Source organism: Magnolia sinica, chromosome 9, assembly GCF_029962835.1.
Source record: "Magnolia sinica isolate HGM2019 chromosome 9, MsV1, whole genome shotgun sequence".
Classification (NCBI taxonomy): Eukaryota; Viridiplantae; Streptophyta; class Magnoliopsida; order Magnoliales; family Magnoliaceae; genus Magnolia; species Magnolia sinica.
This window is the reverse complement of record NC_080581.1, coordinates 60,989,152-60,999,633: the sequence shown is the minus strand read 5'-3', so window position 1 is coordinate 60,999,633 and position 10,482 is coordinate 60,989,152. Positions and strand designations below refer to the sequence as shown.

Here is a 10,482-nt window from a genome sequence, read left to right as displayed (position 1 = left end):
CTGAGCCCCTGTCAGGACCGTCCACGTCCGTTCGTGAGAGGACGCCCAAATTTGGGCACACACTTAAAATAGAGCCACGCCCAAAAAGGGTTATTTCACTCACTCACTCACTCTCTCTCTCTCTCTCTCTCTCTCTCTCTCTCCGTTCGCATTCCCTAATCTCATCTTTCCCTAATCCTCTCTCCCTCCCGATCACTGCTCCATCTCTCTCATTCTCTCTCATTCTCCTCCCTCTCTCTCTCTCTCCAATGCATCAGCCGTGAAGAAACACACGTCGTGAAGCTCCTCTTCTCTCTCTCTCTCTCTCTCTCTCTCTCTCTCTCCATTGCAGCAGCCATGAAGCTCCTACCCGAAGAAACACACGTCGTGAAGCTCCTCTCCATAGGTTTGACATCTTCTTCTCTTTTTCTGTCTTTCAGATTTCATACATTGTAACTGTTTGATGAAATGGCCTGCTATCTGTTTGTTGAAATGGCTGGATGAAATGGCATGCTATCTGTTTGTTGAAATGGCTGGATGAAATGGCATGCTGTCTGTTTGATGAAATGGCATGCTATATGTCCCTGGAGAGGTGGGCCACACCGATGCTTATGCCTTTGCCCTCAGACTCTTATACTAATGTGCTGGTCTGTTGGATTTTTGGGCCAGGCATCAGGGGCAGAACTGAGCATGATTTATAGGAGGAAACTTACAAGTTACTATGATTTTCTATTTTTTATATTCTGATATGCAGAAACTTTTAAAGATAGTGATATAGTTATGATAAACATAAGTTATGTAGTTTCAATATTATCCATAGAACTCCAAGCTGTTGCATTGATATCCCTAAAAAAAAATTGGAAGGATTCTGATAATTTTTATTCAAATATCCAAAAGGATGCAACTGGATGACAAGAAGTCATCCCGAAAGAGAGAGAAAACAGCAAGATACCCTGAGAACAATTGCTGGAATACCCCATGACATTAGCTGCTTGAGCCCACTCGAAAATAGACCTTGTAATTTTAGTAAAGACAATTTTTTTTCCCAGCCACATTGTCCACAGCACAACAGGAACTGAAACTCTCCACAAAAACATCCTGCTTTTACTACATTTTCCTCCACCATGCCAAGCCCTTAGAATCGACCATGGATTGCAACATAACCCAATACTCCTCAAATAAGTGCAGAAACCCCCACCAAATATCTTGGAAAAAAGAATATTGCAGGAATAAATGGTCAACCAATTCCACATTCCTCAGGCACATTGGGCATTCATTTGGAATGAACATGTTCCTCTTGCTCAGTAATGCATTTTGGACAGTTATAAATAGGAGTATCAAGGTGAGTTGTGTACTTTTCATTCATTTTCTTTCCCGCATATGTATTGCTTTTAGTGAGATCAATTTTTTTTTGCCTACAGGTTAAAGTTATGAAGGAGAGTACAGTGCCTAGAGCAGTATATGTACCCACCGCCACTGTCCGGATGGCACTTGCAAGCACAGAGCAGCAATCGCTTGCGCCAGCAGCCCTGCCTTCAACACTCGAGACCCCAACTCCTAGTGATAGAAATGCCCCTGAAAGCAGCAATATTCACGAGGAAGGTGACTTTGTATTTCATTCTGTTACTAACCAATCAGCCCATGAGCAATGCCGAATTCAGCTTAGGCACGATCATATGTGTGGGTCATGTAGTTTACTTAATATCCACTTCACTCACCTGTCCCTATACTAGTCACCTCACCTCTTCTTCTCCTTCTTTCTAAACTGAACATGGCCAAATTCATTTTGCAGTAATGGTGAAAGCAATCAGGATTTGAAGCTTGGATTAGTTCATGAAAACCCTCTTCATCAAAATATTTGTCGGTATGCAATCGGAACATGTTCCTATATGAATTCATCTAAAATCAGATCAATCTGTGGGCCAATTATCGATATCTAATTGACCCACTTCTAATTTTTCTTTTCGTTTATTGCATAGACAATTCTGGTCCTTTATGGACTGGTTTGATTCTTTCATTGTTTGGGTTTCTTGTTATGTTTGTTTCTTTATAGGTAGGAAACTGCGATTGAGAGCAAATGCGTTATCGATTCAAGACCCTCAGTTAGTGAAGTATCTAGGTTATCGTCAATGACTAAGGGTGTTGCTTCCCTTAGTCAATGAAGTATCTGGGTTGAATTGGTTTAAGTTACATTCTTGTTTTTGAACTACAGTCCAAATGCAACCTTGGCTTGTAATGAACTCAAATATAGGAATTTCACATCTTGTACAATTTCCTAATGCCACAAGCATGAATGCCTAGCCCATCTACATGCAAAGATGTCATGTGCAATACTCAAGATCCAAGCACACCTGACGTGTTTACCATGTCATAGATGCCCTGCTCCAACAATCAGGCCAGTCCACTCATAATGTGGGCCAGAGCACACAAATGGCTGTCTCTGTCAAAGAAACCTTGTTTTTTAGGCTTGCCCTAATGAGGAGCAGACTGTCATGACTTGTGGGCAAGGGAATGTACATAGCGGGGTCCACCTGCTGATGGCTTGGACGCTCACCGCACATGCCTGCATATAGATGGGCCAGGTAATGCACAGGTGGGATTAGAAAACCTCAGTCTGCAGTAATCAATCAGAATTTTTTTGGGCAAATGAAATAGAGTTGAGCATCAAATACATAAATATATAACACATTAGAATTACAAAGATACAAGCTTTTAGGTAGCTGTTAGTGTGAGGGACACTTCAAGTAGATTTTATTTTATTTTTTAATTTCATGAATGACTAAAATATATTTCAAAAAAGAAGAAAGGATAATACATCAGCATCTTCTCAGTTTTGAATGCACACAGACACTCCATAAACAACTTTTGCTGAAATTTCTTTCCATCCATCGAGGATTGCATGGACTCGTTTTAATTTTCTTATTCTTTTGGCAAACCAGGTGATGATTATGGAAATCAGTCCTCTACTTGTCAATGATCTGTAATTTTTGGAAGAATTATGTACATGATTGTTGTGGCCACAACATTTCTTTGGTGGTATTTTCCTTAAACTTTAATCAGAATTGCAACATGGGTTTGCAAGGAAGCAACCGGCTCCGACAATGCCAGCGACCCAACATTCCCTTTATTGTTTTGTTGTCATGAAAAAAAATCAGTTAGTCCAGATATCTATTTTTATGAATTATTGATTGTATTATTTTCTTTCCAAAAATCAGGTCTCCACCAAAACTTCCTGAGGTTATCTTACTCGAAGACATTTTCGTGAGCATCGCTTTGTCATTGAGATAAGAAATGAACAATGCTTTTATCCTTGGGACTTCGGAAAATATCTGATGGTAATTTTTCTCATATAAAGATATCTTAATGCTCTTGTTATTTGGACATAAAATGATGTTGGGAAAAAAAATCTGTGCAGGTGATTGTGGGCTTGTGGGTTGTTTCTATAATTGGTAGTTGGTTCAATTTCTTGACTCTCTTCTACATAGGTCAGTTCTCTTCAATTCTAAAATGGAAATTCTAATTTGAAATTGGATATGCGTTGTTTTCTTGGTTTGAATGCAGCTTACCTATTATATATATGTATGTATGTTTGCATATGAAATGTAGGATGTAAGTTGTCATGGTCATGAATAAAATCATTTTTTGACTCATGTTCTGAAGAATGCCATTTGTCTTTTGGCATTGCAACATTCATGGGAGGTACAGGGATGCAATGGACTTTTTCAAATAAGGACTCAAAGATGGAGCAAGCACGAGAGATTGTTGGGAAGCTAAAGGAGAGGTTTCCTAGAACTGCCCAGATGTGGAAGATGGTTGGCCTCAAAAGGGAAGACGATTTAGTTTGTTTGGTTGAGGTGAGACTGAGGAATTGAATAACCATTGTAATTTTTATCATCTCTTCTTGATTAAGCTAAATGTCAGCATTTACATCAATTGTGCATCTAAACATGCCCCAGTGCAACTGTCACAACTCCACAGCATCAAAACTCCTATTGAACTTCAGCTAGACCAAACCCTCAATAACCATGGTTTTACTTTCCCTTTTCGACAAAAAGTTTGTATCTTTTTGCCACTCCCAAGTTTGAAACGGAGCTGCGGAGCTTTGTGTTAGAGAAGAAGATTCATGACCAGTGCACTTCATCAATAAATCCCTGACTGTAGCTCCCTATTTGGTTGCAATTGATGTGCTTGTCCAGAACTCACAGGTACCATGTTATTCATAAAAAAAAATCAGGTATTGTGGTTTTGTAGTTCCAAAGGAAAGCTAATGTTGCATTAGAACCTAATCAGCATTTTGTGGAAGCAGAGCCGTTTGGCATGAGGCACAAAGTGCAGATGGCAAAATGTACTGATAGGAAGCGGGTCAGACTGGCCATTTTTGGACTATGCCCACCCGAATTTTGTTGTTGTTTTTGTTTTTCTACTCGGACCTATTTATTGAATCTTAAGTCGAGTTCTATGGATGACTCGTGGGCCCATGGCACCGAACCAGATTGGCAACTAAGTCCTAGTCTTTTTCTTAGTTGAGTTCTTTTTTATTGTTCTTTCATTCTTTTGTCCCCCTGTTGTTAGTCTATACATATGATGTTGAACTCAGAAGCCGCCACATCTTACATATATGCATGCCATTCACTCATGTTTGTTTACATCTTGATCCTTGCAATCACTTGTGGATGTGACAATGGTTGCAACTTGCATCATTCTGGGTTTTGCTTTTTGCAGAGGCCAAAGTGCTTCATTGTTTTATGAACAAAAAAGGAAGTCGAACAAGTGAAGTTCATTGGAATATCTAAATAGTTTAAATTCATTTTTAAAGAAATGGGTTTGACTGAATTATTCCATTTTAATTGGCAAATGTCACATTGCCATGCTTATCCATCATGTCTTGCAGGTATGCAAGGATGAGTTCTACATTAAGAAAGGTTGGCCGACCCATTTTGTACTCTATATGTGAATGGTAAGTGCATGTTCTACTAAAAGTTACACCCTTTGGCAATAATAGCTCATTCATTTGTTGTATCTCTTTTATGCTTCATATTTCAATGTATGGAGCACACATATGTGCTTTTTGTGCTTTCTCAGATTTTGGGGTGAGCGTCCCTATCTTTAGTTAGTCTTCTTTATCAGATTTCTGTTTTGGGGCTATATGGTACTTCTCAATTTTCCATTTTGGTGCCTTAGAAATAGTTGATGATTACTCACAGGTAATGTATCAGTGTTCTAATCCTTCGGTAGGTACCTCTGTTGCTCATACTCTGATGAAGTCCACAGTGGCTGCGTCTAGCAAACAGAGAATTCGATGGACTAAGGAACAGGCAGTTTGTCAAAGCTGTCAATCATCTTGGATGTGTGGCGAGCGAGTAACATAACACCCACAATCATCTTTTTCAAAATATTTAGTGTTGTACGTTGTATTCTGAAATTTGTTTATTTAGAAATGTGAATGTAGGATGCATTGTATAATTTGATTGCTATTTGTAATACGAATGCATCGTTTTCTTTCTTGATTGCATTTTATGTACTATTCCTAGCAGCATTAATTGTATGTTCTTACAAGTAAGAGACGCTATTGTTATAATTTTTTTAAAAATAGCTACGGTTTTTTTTTTTTTAAATAGCTATGGATATTAGTCGTAGCTTTTGTTCTAAAACTGTGCTATTGCTAGCATCAGCATATTGCTACGAATTTCACTCTACTTTTAGTTACAGATATTATCCGTAGATGTACGTATGTTTCGCTACAGAAAATATAGCTACAGATTATATCTATAGCTATTTCTATTTATTGCTATGGATTTAATCCGTAGCAATAGTTTTTGACCTTTAGCTACACCACCGATTGCTACTGTCTTGCTACGGACTATAACCGTGGCAATTTGCCTTTAGCTACGGTTTTTTGTCCCTTTTTCTGGTAGTGAGAAGAATCTAATCTGCTTTGCTGAGCTAGAAAGACGGAAGGAAAGAACTCAGATTGGGTACCACTGCTTGTTTCGATCTCAGGTCGGCTGTGGGGAGGGTAAAGGCTGGCCATTATCTTTCACACTGCATTGTAGACCCTATTCCTGATTAGCATAAGTAGAAGTTAGAAGAATGAAAAACAGGGTAGCATAGATCTCATGTTATAGAAAATAATCAGAACCAGCTAAAGGAAATCGTTGTAAGTAAAAGCGACAAAGAGAGACAGACAGACAGAGGAAGAGATCAAACTGGCAAAGAGGTGCCTTGGATTCTAATTTAAGGAGATAAACGAGAGAGAGAGAGAGAGAGAGAGAGAGAGAGAGAGAGAGAGCTTTTAGGGTTTTTTTCTCAGGGAAGTTAAAAAAGAGGGAGATGAGAAAAGAATAACTAGTTTCTTATATATATATATATATATATATATATATATATATATATATATATAAAACTTTTACTGGAGTTCTTTTTCTACATCAGGGGCAGCCGCACAAAAGTGTTGGTGATTCATATCCATGGTGGCAGTTTATGTTAGCCGCAAGCAAAAATGCACCGGTGATTCTTCTATTTCTTGTGGTGGACACTGCTCACCAGCAGGCTATTGCTACTGCTCTCAGCTAGGGCCGGTAACCCCGCCTTAGTGGTGAGAAATCATGACTGATCACATTTGGAATTCACATCCATCTCCATCTACTTTTGCTTGTTCAATCATAGAATTGTTGTATCTTCAAAAGTACTTGTTTGACAAGACAAAGATTTCATTGGATGGGGAGTCCTAACCTTCTCAAATTGCCTTATTAAACACGAGCACAAGATTGTTGGCCTAAATAGATGGTACTCGATTCACCTAGCACCGCTCTATCTCTATGCCAGGTGTCAACGGTGAACACGGTTTGGACTGAACCCACATTGGTCTTGACATGCCTGCGCACATAAAGATAAGCACACATGTGTGGCTAGAGAACCACACCAAGAGTGGCTCCACCATGAAAATCAGGCAAATCATCCCATCAAGTGAGCCACACGTGTTTTACATAGACAGATGGTCAATTCCTTATAAGAATTCATCCCTTTTAAGGAACTAGGCCCACCAACGTATTGCACAAAATGTCCCATTTGAGTTAGGGGTGCACATTTAGCCGTTGGAACCGTTGGATCAGTCCGGTTTGATCCGGTTCCATGGTGCTAACGGTCCGGTTCCGGTTCTCAAATTTTCTGAACCGTTAATTATGGATCGGTTCCGGTTTAGGGTCTTATAGAACCGAACCGAACCGTTGATCCGAACTGTTAACCAAACCGTTGATCCGGACCATATATCCAAACTGTAGAACCAATTTGTGACAGGAACCGTGGATCCGAACTGTCGATCCGATGTATTTAAAACCATCAAAAAAAAAAGAAGAAAAAACCCTAAGATGCCTAAGTCGTTTAACGCCCTACCCTTTGCCCTCTCTCTCGCCGCACTCCCTCTGCCCTCCCTCAGTCCCTCTAGTCTCTCTCTCTCGATGTCCCGGTCCCAGACGCCAGCACCCCCTAGCCCGAAGGCCGTGTGGTGCGTCTGAGCTCTCTCTCTCTCTCACTCTCGCCGTCCGCCTGTCCCAACTCCCAATCCCCGGCAATCCCTCTCTCTTGCCGTCCCAATCACTGGGATGCTCTCTCTCTGTCTCTCTCTTTTGGTATGCCATTTTCTTTCTAGGTTTTTTGAATTTCTCCCCCCTTTTCAAAACCCTAGCTTGAAATCTCTAATTCGTCTCGAATCCCGGTGCATAAACCTCACACAACCTTTGGGAAGGTAAGTTTTGCAATGTTCATAAAAGATGCTGGATAAAAGGTTGCATAACTTGCATTTACAGTGGTAATCTTCTCTTTACAGGGTAAATAGCTTAAAAACACCACGTCTAGCCATCCCTCTCTTGCTGGCCGCCCCTCTCCGATCGTCCATCGCTGGTTGTCCCTCTCTGGCCATCTCGAATCTCGATTCGAACTTCAACAATGGCTTCATCATCATTCTCTGTGATGGTAATTAGCAATTATCAATGTTATTTACTTTTTGTAAATGTTTTATTTGATTACACTAAATACTAAGAAATTCCTGGTGGTTGAAGGGTGCATTTGATTGCACTAAATACTAAGAAATCTCTTGATATATCACACATAGCCTAAAACAGTTATTGGGATATCTGTTTGGTTGAAGGGTGCAACCAAATAACCTTACATCAGATAAATTCCTGTTTGGTTGAAGGGTGCAACTAAACAGTCCTGTATTAGATAAATTCCTGTTTGGTTGATGGGTGCAACCAAACAACCCTACATTAGATAAATTCCTGTTTGGTTGAAGGATGCAACCAAACAGTCCTGCATCAGATAAATTCCTGTTTGGTTGAAGGATACAACCAAACAGCCTAAAACAGTTATAAATTTGCAATCTATGTTTCACTGGAGCAAAATACAGCTGATGGAAGAGGAAGATCCACATTTTACCTTAGAACTTTATGATGGACCTCCTACCACTAGTGATTGGGATGATGCTCGGCTTTTTACAAAATTTTTGTGGTTCTTTTATGTCACTTCTAATTCATGTTTTTATGAAGTTTGTGCCATTGAAAGTTTCTTATCCGAATGGTCAATCAATATGGATTCTACTTTAAATACAATGGCTAAGAAAATGAAGATTAAATTTGAGAAGTATTGGGGAAATATTGGCAAGGTGAATATGATGTTATTGATTGCTATTGTGTTGGATCCCATTATAAATTGAAATATGTGAAGTTTTGTTATTCTTAAGTTTAAGAACCTGTCATGGTGAATGAGCTCACTAAGAAGATAAGAGAGACGTTCAATCGTATTTATGATGAGTATCAAAAGTTTCAGTCAGTTGATTCTTCTTCAAGTTATGCCATTTTTGACATGGATGTCGACCAATCAATTAGTTTTACAAGTGAGCAACTAATTTCTCTCAAATCGAAGTTTTAAAAAGAAGAAAAGAATTATGGAGGCAAGTCTGAAGTGGACAAATATTTGGAGGAATCTTGTGAAAAGGATGATCCAAACTTTGAAATTTTGAATTGGTGGAAGGCGAATAACTCAAAGTATCGAGTTCTTTCTCAAGTTGCAAGGGATATTTTAGCCATTCCTGTATCCACCGTTTCTTCTGAATCGGCTTTTAGTACTGGAGGTCGTGTTCTAGATCAATTCGGTAGTTCTCTTACCCCTAAGCTTGTGGAATGCTTAATTTGTGCACAAGTTGGTTATGTGCTTTGCCTCTCCCCATTCAAGTTGAAGAAAATATGGCTGAAATTGAATCAGGTAAATGTTCATTTGATCAATATAAATTTTTCATATAATTTACTTTTACTTATTGTGTTCTTCTTGATTTTAATAAATTATTATAATTTTGCAGCCCTATCTTGTATTTGAGGACTTTCATATTGAGTTTACTTTGGTGAGGTTCAATTGACTATGATCTATAGGTTGATTTCCTTTTGCTTTGTGTTTTCATGGTCTTTTCATGTTTATTGAGCATTTGCTGTTTGTTGGGTGTTAATGTGTTTTAATAGGATTGTTGTTATTGTTGGTTTGTTAAAGTTTCTTTCTTCTTTTACTGGTATATTAGAAAATTAGGGTAAAAATGGATTTCTAAAGCATGGTCCCATTTGTCAAAACTGAAAACTTATGTATACAATACCAACAATCTTCTTTAACATCTAATCTGTAGATATGCTGAAGTTGTTTAATTTTATCTAAAGTTTATTCCACCTTTTTCACCTTTGTGGTACACTTCTTTGGATTGTTGGAAGAGTAGGATTGGTGAAAAAGGTGAGGTATGGTAGTTGTTTAATTGTGACATGTTTCGGGTAGATTCTAAACTGCTGGTTGCATCATGGTCATATAATCTTGGTGAGGTTTGGTAGTTTTCAAAGGCATTAATTTCTTAGTTTTGAAGGAATGGTCATGCAAATCAGATGACTCTACAGTTTGTCCTGGTGTTAATTATTAGAGGATCTTTTCTCTACTTGATTGAGATTTCCCCAGGTTTGTACATCTGGAAAGACTAATATGAGTACACAGTGCAATCTGGGAGTTGGCCATATATGTATCTATCTCCTAGTAGAACTAGCAAGCCATTTCAAAATGCGAACTTTCAGAGTTGGTTAGTGGCTGGGGAGCATATTGTTGAATTTGGATAGAAAGTGTATCAGTCCATATGAACCTGATCCATGTACAATGGTGAATGGTACCATGATCTGACAGTTTGGATTTAGTGGCCATGGCTATGGTTGTGCTTGGGGTGTCACCCTGCGGAAGCAACTCTGGCACGTAATCTAATCAAGTTTTTTCCCCCAACATGCCACATGTGTAGGACATCCATACCATGCCATATCTGTGTATGCTCATCACCTATATGTTGAGTCAGATTGTTGTGGGTGGCTGGCCTAATTAGTGTAAGGTTATCTTAGCGGTGAGCTTAGCACACCAGTTTGAATGGTAGTTATGTCCAACTTTTAGGTGGCATGAGGCAAGAAAGACCTGGATATTGATTTCCTTGGTCTT

General features: G+C 39.0%; 1 protein-coding gene across 1 annotated transcript; it reads left to right on the top strand.

Annotated features, from left to right (window-relative positions):
• The first annotated feature begins 311 nt into the window (after positions 1-311).
• Positions 312-5,292, top strand: LOC131255499 (uncharacterized). Its single transcript, XM_058256241.1, has 4 exons — positions 312-385; positions 1,401-1,581; positions 3,685-3,833; positions 5,215-5,292. The coding sequence occupies exons 2-4, from the start codon at positions 1,410-1,412 to the stop codon at positions 5,236-5,238; spliced, it is 345 nt and encodes a 114-aa protein (XP_058112224.1). The 5' UTR covers positions 312-385; positions 1,401-1,409; the 3' UTR covers positions 5,239-5,292.
• Positions 5,293-10,482: the final 5,190 nt, after the last annotated feature.

What these genes read in the sequence shown, in the direction of transcription:
- LOC131255499 (XM_058256241.1), top strand. Translation starts at nt 1,410, where the DNA reads ATGAAGGAGAGTACAGTGCCTAGAGCAGTATATGTACCCACCGCCACT. An exon ending in CAGCAATATTCACGAGGAAG is followed by an intron (nt 1,582 to 3,684) that starts GTGACTTTGTAT and finishes TGGGAGGTACAG; the next exon opens with GGATGCAATGGACTTTTTCA. An exon ending in ATTTAGTTTGTTTGGTTGAG is followed by an intron (nt 3,834 to 5,214) that starts GTGAGACTGAGG and finishes ATCCTTCGGTAG; the next exon opens with GTACCTCTGTTGCTCATACT.